At 38.0% G+C, this 16,179-nt stretch overlaps 1 protein-coding gene and 1 non-coding gene across 2 annotated transcripts; both read left to right on the forward strand.

Moving 5' to 3' along the window:
- Positions 1 to 7,654: 7,654 nt before the first annotated feature.
- On the forward strand, positions 7,655 to 13,002 carry LOC131303630 (uncharacterized). Its single transcript, XM_058330590.1, has 5 exons — positions 7,655 to 7,781; positions 7,969 to 8,130; positions 8,243 to 8,462; positions 8,686 to 8,764; positions 11,911 to 13,002. Exons 1-4 carry the CDS (start codon positions 7,767 to 7,769, stop codon positions 8,745 to 8,747), a joined length of 459 nt encoding a protein of 152 aa, XP_058186573.1. The 5' UTR covers positions 7,655 to 7,766; the 3' UTR covers positions 8,748 to 8,764; positions 11,911 to 13,002.
- Positions 9,532 to 9,637, forward strand: LOC131308855 (small nucleolar RNA snoR100). Its single transcript, XR_009194585.1, has one exon. It is a non-coding gene; the product is annotated as a small nucleolar RNA snoR100 (small nucleolar RNA).
- Positions 13,003 to 16,179: the final 3,177 nt, after the last annotated feature.

Raw genomic sequence — 16,179 nt, forward strand, 5'->3', positions numbered from 1 at the left:
CCACCCCCAAGAATTATTATATTTTAAACATCATCCCCTAGGATTGTGCTCCACACTTGCTGCAATCTCCCCACCAATTAGCTTTTGTCTTGTGTATATGTCATGCAGCACCAGTTTCTTCATTTGAATATGCATCGTGGGCCCTTATTAGACTTATAATTATGCTATGAGAATATTACTCTCTGATTCATTAGACTGTACTATGGTTGTCTGTAGCCTGTAGGGATTATCTGCCGTGGAGATTACCTAACCCCTTATTTAAGTTGAAGGATTGTATATTTATCTGAATGTACGGTTGTTGACCCATTGTGGTCAGTTGTCTCTTAACTTCTATCTACCTTTCTATGATCCAATCTTTGTTTTTATTTTTTATTTTTTATTTTTTTTTGCAAAGATCATGGGTGGGCTGAGCCAGCTTATGGGCATCTCAACTATTCCCCTCTACGGTCCGGTCAAAGGCATGTCATCCACACTGGGACTAGGGGATTCACAAGAAATTACTTTCTTGCGACCTGATCCCTAGAATCGAACCCTTTTATGTGGTGTTTAGGGTTTGAGCTCACTATTTTCTCGGTTCGATTTCGTAATTCTTCTCTTAATTGGTTTGATTGTATTTTTTTTTGGATGCGTATCAAATTAAAACTACTGATAACGGTGATTAGGTTTTGACGGAGAAGGGCAACATGTAGTACGTGTAAGAGTGATTCGATTTTAATCCCAAAAAAATTCTTCTGAGTCCCCATATCTTTTGAGCCATGCTACTACACACACTTGCATACATGACTCCTTCTAGAGTCGTTGGATGGACATGGGTCTACATGCATCGAGTGACCTGTCTTTTGGTGGATGTACATGGGCGGTGATGGTGTGGGGGTAATTTTGATGCTGAAATGGTGGAGGGGGCCAACCGAGAGTGGCCCCATGGGGCGAGATAAGCTCTTAGCGTGGAAGTGTCAGGGAGAGCCCCGATTGCGAACCAATTGAAGGAAAAGAAGCACGATCTCAGGTATTCGAAAAGCTGATAGGGATTATAGTGAGAAAGCGGAGGAAGAGGCTGCCCAATTTCTGCAGTATTTTCAGGATTTGTTCCGAATGGAGGGAACTGAGCAGGAGGAGATAGTGGTTTCTACGATTCAGGCCAGGGTATCACACTATCTGTACTTTTACAAGATCATAGCTAATAAGGCAATGGCCAATCGGTTGAGGGAACATAGATTGTTCCGCATATTCTAAGTCTAAACCAAAGTGCTTTGTTTCAAGTTCGGCAGATTTCTGACGGCATTTTGGTAGCTCATGAAATAGTTCACTTTCTCAAATCAAAAATAAAATAGTTCATTTTTTCAGGGTAAGTTTTATTTGTCCTTAGCATTTTTTAAAAATAAAAGGAGTGGTAAAGATGGATACATGGCTCTGAAGTGGTACAAATGGTTTTTGATGCGAAGTGGATACAGTAGCGGTTATAAGGTTGATTCACCTTTATTATGTTTCTCTCTCTCCTACCAAAGAAAGTTGAGTTTTTCTATTTCTTTCAATTTGTGGACGATAATTGGCAGGGAAATTGTATCAGTTTCTAATAAAAACGTAGTTGGTTGAGACTCTTGACGCATGTGTGTGCTTTACAGATTTTTCAGTGTCATTTCAATATATATATATTTTTTTGTGTGGCTATAGCTGGCATTTAGGCATCTATATATAAATGTACTTCCATGCAGCCAACCTCAGTTTGAGCAGTATATGAGCTTCATGGGGAATGATATTTATGTGGGAGCAGTGATCATATTATTCGTACTTCCATGCAGCCAACCCTGTCTTTTTAGCTCCAATATTACTCTTTTTTACTAGAATAATGCTTTCCACACTGTAAATAAATAAAATTTACATTAACTTAGAGAAACTCGTGAATGAAATTCCACATAAGACTGGTGAATAACACTGACAACATGTCATTTCCTGAAAATCTTGCAACTACTTAGATACAGTGCCACAAGATAGAAAGTTTTAAAGGAATGCCACAAGATAGAAAGTTTTAAAGGAACTTGTTTTTGCTAGTTTTGAGAAAACAAGTGCTAGAGAGTAGGGACACACCATCGTCTTACATCTATTCTTACATATCTCTCCCACATCACTAGTTACATTTCTGCTAAATCTATTTTTTGGGGGTCACAAAAAGTAAGGGCACTCAACATCAAAAAGTAAAGATTTCCCCCGAAGAATCTTCCCATGCCCCTATGTGTGCCCCACGACTCTCCCACGAGTTCTTTATTGTCCATGCTTGTGATTTGGTGTAGTGCATCCGGTCCCCATAACACCAAGATGGCGTGGTTGAAGCCACCATTCGTCTCATTTGGGTTTTTCTTAAATTAGCACACTGCTTTCTTATATACCCTGCCAAAAAAAATTAAAACAAAAAATAACTTAATTATAAAACACAAAATAAGCAACTTAATTTTTGGGTCTTTTTAACAAAAAATAATAATAATAAAAACTCAAGTAACTCTAGTCCTTACATCTCCAATTTCTCTAAAAAAATCTTCTGTAACTCTGATGCCTCCAGCAACTCCCCTGGTTGTCCTTAGTGCCTTCTCGAGCCCTTCTTCATAAGTGCATTATTAATTACATGATTTTATGAATCCCGTACGGGATCAGGGAGAAAGACACATGTTGGGCTTTCGTCATCGTGGAACCGTTGGCACAAGATACCGCTTGTAGAGGTCCTCCGGTTGTGTTGACTCCACTAGAGCTACTTGACAAGGTCAAATAAGGAACTACACATGTGAGCACTCTATATTACCTTTGAGACTATAGTCGGGAAGTAATTAAGCATTTTGTATTACACTTGAACACATTTTTTTGGCTTCGTAAAAATGACTAGAACCCATCCATATTTATATTACTCCATGGAAAGTTCTAGATTTCTATTTTTACAAGATAATATCAAGCTAGGTTCTAGATTTTACACATGTGAGAAATACTTACAACAAATATCTAGGATGTTTCTTAAGGCTTTTCTAAAACATCTTATAGAATCTAGATGTTCTAGAACTCTTCTAGAACTACGTACTTATATTTTCTTCCAAAATATCTTCTATTTTGGGCTTCTTGACTTGGACTTTATTTTTTTGGGTCAAAATGCAAAATCAAGTTTATGCTCTGACATCCCTCCTTAAACTCCTTAAACTTGATTTAGTAACTCCGAGAAGATTTCTTATCTTGGAAAAGACTTCATACTTGAGCGACTTGGTGAGGATATCAGCAATTTGATCTTCCGACCTTGCGAATATCATTTGGACCTCTGTGTTAGCCAAGCACTCTCTTATGAAATAATATCTACGTTGCTGCTTCTTGTGCAAAAGTCCAAACGTACACTTATGGATTAGACGCTTATTAGTATTCATGGAACTTGTTTTTTTCACATAAATGCTAGTAAAATATTAGTGATTTAGGCGATGAATGGTTTGCAATGTAAAAAAAATATCTCAATAATTTTCATTTAGAGACTATAAGAGAATTAATTAAATGAAGTCTTTATAACCGGAATTGTACTGATTTGGCTCTTACCTTTTCTCCTATTTTTGTGACAAATATTTAACAATAGAAGTGGATTACCATTAAACAACGTCACCCCCAAATCTGTTTTAACTCTGCTGAGAGCAAGTTCACACATCTGCAGAATGAAAAGCCAAATTTGGCAATTTCATTCTTGGTGCCAAATTTGGTATCAACTTTGGCAATTGCCGAACTTGTAATATCATCAGTTTGCATAGTAAAATGAAATAGGTTTAATTACATGGTCTAATTTCGAGATTGTGTCAACATGGTACCAGACCAATGGAGTAACATTGTTATTCTTTTCCATTCTGATACTATAGGAAGGCAAAATTTTAGACAAATAAATCATAATATTTTGAGGGTTTGGATCGGGTTGATGTTACGTAGCCCAATCCATTGCCCGCCTCGAACCCATCTAAAATAGATTTATAATATGTAATTTAGAATTTCGCACCTGATAAAATATTACTACTATATAACCAAACAAAATTCATCCCTTATTGTCATTAATCTGGTTGATAATTAAGAATTATTTAGGATAGTGCACATTAATAAGGTAATAAGAACTTGTGTACCAATGAGAACATCAGCTAGGCATTGTGCAATTAAATGGTACCAATAAGAAATAAAGTAACCAAAAAAATTGCTGACACGGGTTTGGGTATGGGTTCGGACATCCATTTTTTTTGTTTTGTCAAAAAAATTTCATCCGGAGGTTTTTAAGCCTACACATCAAACAATTGGGAACCCCACGGGGCAAAATGAAAGTTCTCAAACCGGACCAACTATTGGAAAGAGCTTTCTGAGCGCAAATATGTGCAACCCAATTACATTCACGTTTAATATAATTTAAATCACATGAAATAAACCAACTTTTCAAAATAAGACAATCATGTGTAAGCATCGCAGGGGGGCGGGCATATAATTAAATCACATGAAATAAACCGACTCTTCAAAATAAGACAATCATGTGTAAGCACCGCAATGGGGAGGACTTGTAAGGCCGAGCAGTTTTCACAACTGCTTCCGCATCAGAATCGAGGTACACCCGTGTGTAAGGTTAAGGGCAATTCCCAGTTTCAATCCAACCTGAATCGCATGCAAGAGCTTCTGCAATTCGTGACAAGTTGATTCCGGAGTAGAGCTGTAAATGAGCCGAGTCGAGCCGAGCTTCGGCAAGTTCGAGTTCGGCTCGTTTGCTTAATGAGCCAAAAACTCGAGCTTGAGCTCAGCTCGAGCCTTAACGAGCCAAGCCCTTAACGAGTCGAGCTTAATCATTTACTAAACGAGCCTCTTTAATCGAGTCGAGCCTTTCTTAACGAGCCGAGCTTTTGTCGAACGAGCCGAATCTTAATGAGCCGAGCCGAGCCGAGCCGAGCTCGCGAATACTCAGTTCATTTACAGCCCTATTCCGGAGTGCACAATTAGTAGCATACCTATAACCTTACTGTTTACACCACGAGCATTAGCACCAGTTCCGACCGAATTCATGTTCTTAGATACTGCCGCGTCCACATTGATCTTGACTCCATTACCGATAGGGTGTTGCCATACCAAAGTCTTCCATTGTTCATTTGGTGAAAACTAACGCTATGTGTAAAACCGCCCCATTGTCATTCCTATCTCTTCCTAAAATGTGTCCTTAAATGTGTTCGGTATTTTTCTTTGGTAATATCATTTAATCTTTATAATTTTTTATTTAACTTTTCGTGAAAAAAATTTAGGAGCAGTCAGTCTTTAGTCGGAGGAATCGAATTTGGAACATGTTCAAATTAACGGCCCAGGACGTGAAAGCCGTGTTGGACACACAAACCCAATATTTTGCAAATCCGAAAGCTACCTTGAGAAGGTCCGAGAAATAATCCGCGCATTTCTAAATGGGTGTCTAAACATATGACCGTCCAAAGCACGTTTGGACGGCTCGAATACCACGTAAACTATATCCTATTTGCACCCAAAAACTTCTCATCCGCCGGGAGGCCCATATCATAGCAGGAAAAACGGCAACTGCCCAACTATCTTCGCACAATCCCTATTCATAATCTCACTTCATTGCCAATCATTTTCTCAATTCAACGTCCTTACCAATCCCCCAAAAATTAAACCTTGTATCAAACATGCCCTGTTACCGAAAATGATGAGTGGAGATTTCCTTAGAAAAGTCATGGAGTGTCTTTTATACAAACCATAACTGAATTTAAACGCTGAAGATATCGATATTTTTGCATTATTAAAAAGAAAGAGAAACTGAACTAACGAGGCCTAACACAACAATAGGCACCAGTACTCCTGACACAACAAATTCCAAGCAGGCCTTCATAGAATCGAATAATCGTGGTTATCCTGATTAGGGGTGTGTTGACGGATTGATCGCGAGAGCAATAGAGTTTTGAACTTACTTTTTTTTATAATCTTCTTAAGCCACTATGGCTAGGTTTCTGCAGATATCGAGTAAAATGGCACCATTGATCAGTCAATTGAAGCACAATTTTCTAACTAAACAGGTGCACAAAACATATATTTGATGAAAAAGGGAACTTGGTCTGCTCTAATACCTTAAAAATGTCTTCTAATAGTGGGACTACCCAATTCGTAATTCAGATGTTTGAGTAAGTCAGCCTACATTATATAACAGAAGTCTCCCACATTTGGATGGGCTGATCTCCTCATACTTTTTGCTCATCACAGTTGAATAGAGAAATTAAATAACAAATCGCCCAAATTAGTAGTATTTTAAAAACTCTAACCACAGGCAATTTTAAGAGGGTTTGAAAGCTTACTATGCCACAAGCATTGAAGAAACACCCAGCAACCGGAGCCTCTGCCTAGTGAGTGCATTTGTTGACAAAAATCTATCAAGGTAAGAGATGGAGTGAAAGAGAGTATCAAAGTAAAGTTTGTACTCTTCAGAAACCTCTGCCAACCTATCCACTAAAATCTCTCTTATTAGGGTTCACGTCCTTCTAGACCGTCTCAGTGTAATCTGGCAATGGTCTCCCCTTCTCCTTTTTTTTTCCCCTCAGCTCATCTTCTCCTGAATCTAAATAAAACAACACTCTAATTGGTCCATACCACAAAAGCGTAATGGATTCCTTTTTATCAAATTCAACTATAAGCCCATTAAGGGGGCATTCCGCTTTCTTTTTAAACTTTTTTTTTTCAAAAATGAGGTAATTTCAAGCTCAAATATAATGAAAATGGAAAATAATTTTTTAATTTTTTTTGCACCGTTTAAAAATTTTCAATGAAATCTATCAAACAAAATCCATATTGGTAGAAAAATTATTTGCATAAATACATAATTTTTGAGCTTGAAATTACTTTCTTTTCTAAAAGTTCCTTTTTCTAGAAACCGAAACACCCCCTAATTTAGATAAAAAGAGCTAGTATTAGACTAAACAATTCCAGACTAACTCATTATTACGTAAGTTTGAAAACAAAGCAATACCCATTTCCCAGAAAGATGATCTGTTTGTTTGTTTGGAACTTGTGGAAAATGAGGGAAGAGAATGAAAAATACTAATTAAGAAGGAAAATTGGAAGAAATTGAGGAGGAAAGTTATACTCCTACTACTACTATTCTTCCGATCACTATTTTAACTATTTTCTCTCCTCCCTCTCCAACCATACAAAGGAAGTGGAAATATTTAAATATTCTCTTCCTTTCCACGTGTTTCAAACAAAGCATTAAAAGAGTTTTTTTTTTTTTTTTTTTTTTTTGGGGGGGGGGGGGGGGGGGGGGGGGGGGTCCACAAGTGTGCTCTTCCGAAGTTTAGAGGTATGTTGTTCAACTATTTCAAAGTACAAGGCTGTGAACGTAATTTACACCACAAACTATAAATACAGCTGGTTTTGTAGACCCATTCCCTTCCCTTCAATTCAACTGTGTTACGTAGCTGCTAGGGTTTTATTTCTTTCTTTCTGTGATTGTATTCGTGGTGTCTAGGCGGAATGACAAACCACTACTATGAAGAGGCGATGTCCCGAAAGATGGCCGCTGTAGAGAGGGGGAGGTGGGAGAGGGAGCATCGTGAGAAACAAAAAGCCTACTGGGCTCACTGGGATAAAGTTGAGGAGGAGCGAAAGGGCAGGGTAAGTTCCTTGAAGAGGCGCACCGCCAAATCGCGGCTGCTGGCAAGAGGGAGAGGGAGACGATCGATGACGATCTTGCGAAACTAGGAGCCTGCTGGGATCGATGTGCTCATCGTGCGAAGAATATGTACCGCACGGGGGTAATATACATGCCTCCTATGATGAATTTGTTCAATTCCTAGTTGTATTTCATTATTATTCGTTTTCAGATCCAGATCGTCTCTCTCTCTCTCCCTGTGTGTGTGTGTGTGTTTGTGCGTGTTTGATTATTCCTTTTGAGATCGAGATCGTCTTTTGATTTGATACTCCTACTCTTCTAATGTTTAGGTGTTTGAGGAACCGGTCGGACCACCTTTTCCTGATGAAGTTGATCAGGCTTATCCTGTGTACGGTGGAGTTTGTGAAATGGACATGAGAAAAGAGAAGTGGTGGGTTGACTACGACAAGTGTGCAAAACTTGCTGTCCACAAATACAACTCTTACTTTAAGGTCTGGTCTGCTATGTCTTATGATGATGACGACTCTCTCTAGTCTAGGTCCCCCTGTCCTCAGTGTTCAATCAATATTTTCTTGTTAGATTCAAACATTTATCGGCGTGCAGGGCACACGTCTTGGTGAACTGGAGTTCATCAAGACCTTGAAGGTGAGTTCTCAGATTGCTGCTGGGATGGTGTTCATCGTAACCTTTGAGGCCAAGCATCTTGCTGCTGTTGGAGCCAACGTTAGGACCTATCAAACAAAGGTGTTAACCTGTGGGCCTAGGTCTACTTGGTGGGTGATGTCTCTTACGCTCGAACCACCTAGCAAGGATGGTGAACAAGGTAGATTAATCCCTTTCCCCCCCTTAATTTTGCTTATCTAGCAATCAAGCCAGTAGCGCTTACTTAGGAATTTGAAATATGTAGGTGATTGTTGGATCTTTCCTTTTTTCGCCACAATATTCAGTTTCTTATATTTGGTCGGACCTTGCTGACTTAGTGATTTCTGTGACACATCACTTATTTTGAGTTTATCGTTTTCCCTTTTGTCTTCCATTTCAACAAGGTTCAGGCAAATTTCATGCACAATGTTTCTGGAACGAAGAGGGGTTCCCTCCTTGTTACTGAGGACTTCCATTAGCAAGGTTAGTATGTTTGAAATATCATATTGACACCCAACTTTAGTTGGTCCACTCATATTGATGTTTTCAGCAGTAGGAATTTGAATGGATGATAATCCTTATTCGATTTATTGGCTGTGTACTCTTTTGGTTAGTTTTTTATGGTTCATGCGATGATATGTTTGGATGCAATTTCTAGAGAATGCGTTCTCTAGCTTGCTACTTTGGGTTAAATAACCGGAAATTCTCAATGTTTGTTTCATACATTTGACAAAGGATGTGTTTATCTTTTAAAATAGTGTGTCGTTGGAAACTCTTTTGCATCATATCGAAATCGTATATGATGCGGAGGAAAACATAATGTACGATGCCTCAAGTTGTCATCCTCCTTTATCTGATTAGTAAGTTTTGTTGCAATAATTGCTGCTCTTTTGGATGTACTCCGACTTTTTGATTATGTTATTTATTGTTATGTCCTCTTTCTACCAGAGTTTAGATTTACACGTGAACAAATTACATAACACTTTTTATAAAAATATTGGCAAAAACAATGTAGATGCCAGATAGAGAAGAGGAGTAAACGCTTCTCTCTTTTTTTGGACATTTTAGATTTGTGAATTGTTTTGTTACTCAATTGAGTGGATTTTCATACGAATAAAAGACCACAAAAGAGTTCCATTTTATGGTTGTACCGTATATGTTGTCTGCTTGGGCTCAAGTGAACCTTTTGAAGAAAGTTCCATTAAGATGTGTTATAGAAAAAAGAGGATTCTTCATTTTTTTCTCTCCTAATGAGAAAGTTCCATTAATGTGCACGTAAATTGAATTGGGTCTCTAGGCCTGCCCTCTCTGATGCCATTTGGCTTTGCTTTGGGGGCATAGATCCGCAGCAATACAGGTATAGGGGCCATTGTTTCAGTGGTATTCTGAGAGCAGCCACTTTGTGCATATTGCCAAAGGTTAGGTCTGTTTCTACATGGGTTCTATTGTTGTTGTTGTTGTTGTTGTTGTTGTACTGTGAAAGTAATCATTCCTTAGTTCATTATTATCAAAAAACTTCAATCGGTACACACAAGAAATAGGCCAATTCAGCAGCTTTTTGTTCTACTTCGCGTGGAGTAAATTCTCATTAGTATGAGTCAAGGGAATGGCCACCTGGCCTAGGATTTCCATATAAAGAACACGACGAGCATAAATACCCTCTTTAACTTCTATGTTGACGTACTGAATATCTTTTATAAGAGATTGGAGAAAGATCTCCACAAGGACGGCTCTTAGAAACATATGTAACTAATTTCCAGATCTTTGCGCTTAGAGTGAAAGGATAAATCCTTCAATATGCCCATAAGGCCATAACGATACCAAAAAGGCAGGGGCAGAGAGGATCCCTGTCTAAGGCCCTTAGCACCAGGTTCATTGCCCGAAAAGGACCTGGAAAGCCTTGAGAACACCGAGTGAGCTGCCATGTAACAGAATCAATGGCTCTTCAATATATCAATCTTCATAGCGATGTACTCTGCTTTTGATAATTCTTAAAGTTCTTGCACGAGGACAGATCAAAATATACCTGCTGGCTGCCTGAGACAAATGCAGCTTGGCAGTAACCGATCGATCATCAAGAGTGATATGAGTTTGATGGTTAGAAACTTAGAGATGATATAGTAGATGATATTGAAATCGGATAGGATAGAGATCATATTCAGTCATGCTGCAAGGTCTAGGAAATCATAGAAGCAGAGAATTAGAAGTAGCATTAATAGCCCCGAGGAGCTCAGTGGCAGAGAAGAAGGATTTAATAGCAGCTACAAAATCTAAACCAACAATATGCCAAGCTTTTCTTGAAAAAAATAGGACATATTAGTATATTACCATCAGGGCTGGGGTTTTGTTGTCACCCATAGAACAATGAGCCTCTTTAATTTCTGAATCAGTGACAGCAAAATCTATGATTATGAGGACATATGATGCTTAGATAAGCAGGGTAAATGAATCCCTTAACTTTGTTAATGTCATTACAGGTAAGGACTGGAAGTACTAAGCATACCCTTGGAAGTAATTATGGACAATGTGTCGAACCTCTTTATTGTTTGTCATGCTTTATCACTTGCGATCGTTGGTATAGATAGTATAGTTTTGTTTTTTGGCTTCGCGAATAGCAACTTTTTGTGGAAATAGGACGTATTTTGATCCCCAAGCTTAATCCCATTAACCTTGATTCTTGCTTGTAGAAAGCTCCACTAGGACAGTATAGCGAGTAAGAGCAGTTTTTTTTTTTTTTCTCACTGATAATAGCAGAAGGATCAGGACTAGACAGGATGTCCAATTGATTCCTCTCGAGATTTCCTTTGGTTAAAATAACTCTCTCAAAATGTAGCTATAAGTAGAGGAATTCAGGGTTGTGAATCTTCAGAGATCTTAGCTTGGACTTTAACTGATACACATAGGTTGCCCCAGTGCCTTGCCAAACTAGGATAGTCGAACCAAAATTTAAAACTCTTTAAAAGCTTGAATCGAGAAGATGGTTTATACCTCAACCATAACAGAACTAGGAAAGAGGTCAGAGATGCTAGGGCGGAGAAAGGTGGCTCCAGAATTTGGAAAGACGTTAGCAATTGATGTTCAGCATCCTGTCAATTTGCTAAAGGTAAGCACGTCCTCGTGTTTGTTGCTCAAAGTGTGAAAACAACCCTTTAAATGTAAGGTCAAAAATATCTAAGCAATCCATGCAATTATTGGGATCCTGCGTAGCACCTTCATGTATATGAAAGCCACCCGCTCTTGCATCTTCATGCTTAACAACATTAAAATCACCAAAGAGGTGCCATGGCACATTTTCAGAGAATAATGAACATGGAGGATGGGACACTCCAAAGTTTAGTTCTAGCTTATTTTCTGTTATCAATAAATCACACAGTAATTTGAATGAAGTTTTTTGTTTGACACTTTTGCGGTCCGGAGTTATGTTGCATTAGTAACTTGAACAGACTGGGTAGAGTCGGTAGACTCATTCGAGGGGAGAATTATTTTCCATTTCGTAGAAGGAAAAGGAAAGAGGTTGTACGTACCAAGTAATAGTTATATGTTTATGTTTATTAGCATTTAACCCACCAATTGGTGGATGGTTAACTAATATGGCTTTCTTTTGGCCAATATTTGGCTTTTTTGCCCAGTTATTTTCAGGCCAAGTTCAATGCAATGATATTTCAGGGGTTGCTTATGGAGTTTTAAGAAGATAATGAATATCTATTATATATGAAAATAAGCTGAACAGATTAACTACTCTTAATGAGACAGGGAGGCCATTTGTACTGATACACTTAACTTTTACTTTTTAGACACATTTGCCTGTTTGTTTTTTTGGTGTGGATAAGCAATTAGTATTTGGAGAGATTTATGTGCCTATTCTACTGGGCGTATCAACTAAAAGTCCATATGCTATTAATGACAACCGTTTGGATTCTTTGGTTGGTTTGAGCCTATACCTTTTAAAAGACAGTCTGTTGCTGTAGGTTCGAATCCAGCGGTGAACCAAAGGTTGAATATTTGGTAATTGTGCCCTTTATGTGTTGTTTAGGGTTTAAGCTCACTATTTTCTGGGCTCGACTTTGAATTGGCTTGATTTCGTGTTTCTTCTTGAGTGTGATTTCAGAGTAGCACTTAGCTCCAAGACATATTTTAAACACTTCAGAATTCGCTGGTACTTTGTAGGAGATTGTGATAGGCTAATTATCATGCACTTTTTTCGTCAGCTAGGCTGTGTTTGGATCTTCGGTGTTGGGGACAAGAAAAGGGAGGAAAAGAGAGCCGTAATTGTGGACTGGAATAACTGGATATCAGTTGATTCTCTATTCTCCTTCCCTTTTCTTTTGCCTTCAAAAATCTCTCCACTGAGGATCCAAACACAACCTTAAATTACAGGGGTTTCATATGACAAGCACTAGAGAATCAACCCCCAAGAATTACTATTATTTTTGCCACTTTTTAGCTTTGTCTTATGTTTATGTCACGCAGCACCAGTTTCTTCATTTGAATATGGATTTTGGGTCCTTATTAGGCCTATGTAATCTATGAGAATATTACTATGGGATTCATTAGACTATACTATGATTGTCTGTAGTGATTATCTGCCATGGAGATTACCTAACCCGTTGTTTAAGTTGAAGGATTCTATTTTTATCTGAATGGTATGGTTGTTGACCAATAGTGGTCAGATGTCTCTTAACTTTTATGAGTTTTATCTACCTTGCTATGATCATCAAGTCTTTGTTGGTTGAGGTGGTCCCAGCCGGATCCGGAGACACTACCATGCATCCCCTTGCCAAGCAGCTTGTCAAGCAGGCAAACGGCACCGTTTAGACCCAAGAAAGGGATCTGGGGACACTACCATGCGTCCCCTGCCAAGCAAGCAAACGGCACCGGATGATATTCCAACCGCACCAAAACAACTAGCTGCTTATAACAGTTGTCTTTTTTTTTATTTTTTATTTTTTATTTTTTTCTTTTCTTTTCACTTTTTCACTTTTTATTTTTTCGATAAAACTACTCAGTTGTCAAAGTAATAAGTTTCGTTGTATTTGGAATTGTAATGTTTGTACTCATCGTGAAAGTATTCTCTACTTTAAATATACTCCTACTATACTCTTAGAGTTTCTTCATAATAAAAGTTCTAAAAGGTAACCCATTCAATCTTAATTAATGTTGTGGTTATTGTTATACCGGATTATTTTCTGGATCTCGAGAGTATGTTCTCTTTAACGTTTTTCCCCTTTACCTTACTACTAGAAGGGCAGGCACAAAAATGTCCTGTGCAACACCACGGGTGGGGTTATATTAACTCAGGTTTTTGGGAGACTCATCTCATCGTTCATTTGAGAGCGGAACCAGAAATGTAATCTGTCTTGGGCTAAAATGGGTTGGTGGATGGAATGAGTTGGGCTAAAATTATTTGGGCTAAATTTTACCTATGATTTTTTTTTTTTTTTTCAAAGCTGATTTGGGTTATAGCCTACCTTTCTATACTCATAATTCCGCCCTTGCAGCCATTAGCGAGGGTGCAATTAAAGATGTAGTAAAATCTCGTCTGATGACCCAATACAAGAATCGGTAGTACACAGAAGAGGTTCGAATTTCAGTTCAAATACTTGAGGGTCTTAATGGGAGCGTCAACTCAAGAACTTATAACACGATGAGAAATAGGTGAAATGATAAAAACAATTCGCTTTGGGTCTTTGATGGGACATTTATGCAACCCGTTTAGTTTCATACTAATACCTAACCAACTAGACCCATTCATATTTACTCAAACCCAATTTGCCCAGTAATCCAATTAAATTTAATGGGGTGACGTTAGCTAATTGTGGTGGCAATAGCAAATTCGGGACTGGCGTCAGTAAAATTTGGGAGTGTCTAATTTGGATGGCACTAGTAATAGTTGGAGTAATTTTTGGAGTCATGTTAGTAATTACTGTATAAAAACAACCTATTTGTAATATAAAATGACCTATTTAATCAGCCCATTTAAGATCCATTTAGAATGAGTTAGGAATCACAACGACCCCTCTCGTAATGCGGTTGTGTTTGATCACATTTAGAGTGGGCGGATTCGGATGGGTTAATGGGTATGGGGTCAATATTGCCACCTAATAGGGAGCAAATTACTTTTGTACTATTGATGTGCTTTCTTTCTTTTTATTAATTTAGTAGGCTATTAATATTTTTTCGAACTGGTATATACTATTAACTTAAATGTGAATAGAATAAATATGCATCAAAGTTATCAATGTAACATGTTTGGACTTTTGGAGAGGAATTTTGATACTGTATTCTGTAGGGGATACAAGTCACGTGCCGTTATAAAGCAGTGCTGCACTCCCCCTTATTTATGTTACTTTTATTTGTTTATTATGGATAGACAAATAAATACTAGCATTAGATTCTTGTCTTTTTATTTGCTTATATTTTTATATTGCAAGAAAATGATGAAATGTGTTTGAGCACCTACGTACCTCCGCCACTATTCCAAACCATGGGATCTCTAGAAGTTTATCCGATCGTTACCTTTAGGATCCTAAAAGTTAGTCGTAATTCGCAGAAGCTAGCTCGAACTCCCGGTTATTCAAAATAAAAAAACAAGGTGAATATTGATATTGTGTGTTATCCAAAATGAAGAGGGAACATAAAATGATGAATTAGGTGAATGTGTGTCGGTGGGAGAGGCAACTTTTGTCACGATCCCTTGCGTATGCTTTGGCGTCACATGCTCATGGGACAAACAAGTGGTGGGCTCTATTTCAAAAAGCACCCACGTGCCCCTCAATTGTTTCAAGAAAATAATTTCTGCAAATTAATGAATATATTTTTATCTTCGAGTGTATTTTGAGAACTTCTCCTTTAAATCTTAGTCATTCAATCCCTTCTAAATGGCATTAAATGGTATTCGCTCGCGTTCTCAATTTTGGCACTTCAATTTTTTATAAAATTGTTAAAAGACATTTTACACTTGTACTCCCGCACTCGCCTGCACATAATCTTACGTAGCTTGGAACATGAGCTAAAGCAATGTAGTCATTGGGCTAAAAGACTTGCCTAAAAGCTCAAGTAACTGTACCTTCCCTCTAGTGAAGCCTGGAAAGCACTAAAGCCTCAAGTTAGTTTGGTCCCTATTCATAGAGTGCATCTCAATTCTCAAGTCATTGTTGAAAGAGTTAGAATTCTTTTATAGCTTACCAAATATTCGAGTACTAAATAGAAGAAAAGGAACCAAATATTCAGTTTCGGTTTTGAGAGAGGTTTTTTAGAATAATGAGTGAAGAGAGAAAATTTATTGAAGACCGTGTTCAATAATTTTTAGACCCCTAAGGCCAAAACGAACTAGGGAAGTAGAGAATTGCTTTGATAGGATCTGAAGCCCAAAACGACATGAGTTTTTTGGTCAACCCTTACGGACGAAGACACTCATTTTCATCGATAGTACTATAAGTAAAATGCTAACCACAGTCCTTAGGGCGTCGAATAATTTGTAAAAAGAGGCTCGACATCCAAGAAAAGTGTATTGAAATCTGTAAAATTATATTGATATCTATGATATATTTGTTGAAACCTTAACTTCTTTAGCATTACATGTTATTATCCACCGCCTAGTGGATGGTTCCAAAAATCTCCAACAAGAAAGGTCAAACATGGAGACGTCAAATTATTTTGAAGGCTTATATGGCAATTTGACATCAAGCTCCCCCTCTCTAACCCTTATGTCAAATTAATGTGAAAGCTTATGGTTAATTTTTGAAAATTGGCAATCTAAAAGGTTGATATCAAAGTTGACATGTTGGGACTTTCCTTCAAAGTCACATCACCTCTCTTCAAAGCTATGTCACTTTTGGCATGCTATAAGGCATCATAATTGGATGGTGACTTAGGCCCCGTTCTAGAACACCTTCTTA

This window comes from Rhododendron vialii, chromosome 1a (assembly GCF_030253575.1).
Source record: "Rhododendron vialii isolate Sample 1 chromosome 1a, ASM3025357v1".
NCBI lineage: Eukaryota > Viridiplantae > Streptophyta > Magnoliopsida > Ericales > Ericaceae > Rhododendron > Rhododendron vialii.

What these genes read in the sequence shown, in the direction of transcription:
- LOC131303630 (XM_058330590.1), top strand. An exon ending in AATACAACTCTTACTTTAAG is followed by an intron (nt 8,131 to 8,242) that starts GTCTGGTCTGCT and finishes ATCGGCGTGCAG; the next exon opens with GGCACACGTCTTGGTGAACT. An exon ending in TAGCAAGGATGGTGAACAAG is followed by an intron (nt 8,463 to 8,685) that starts GTAGATTAATCC and finishes CATTTCAACAAG; the next exon opens with GTTCAGGCAAATTTCATGCA.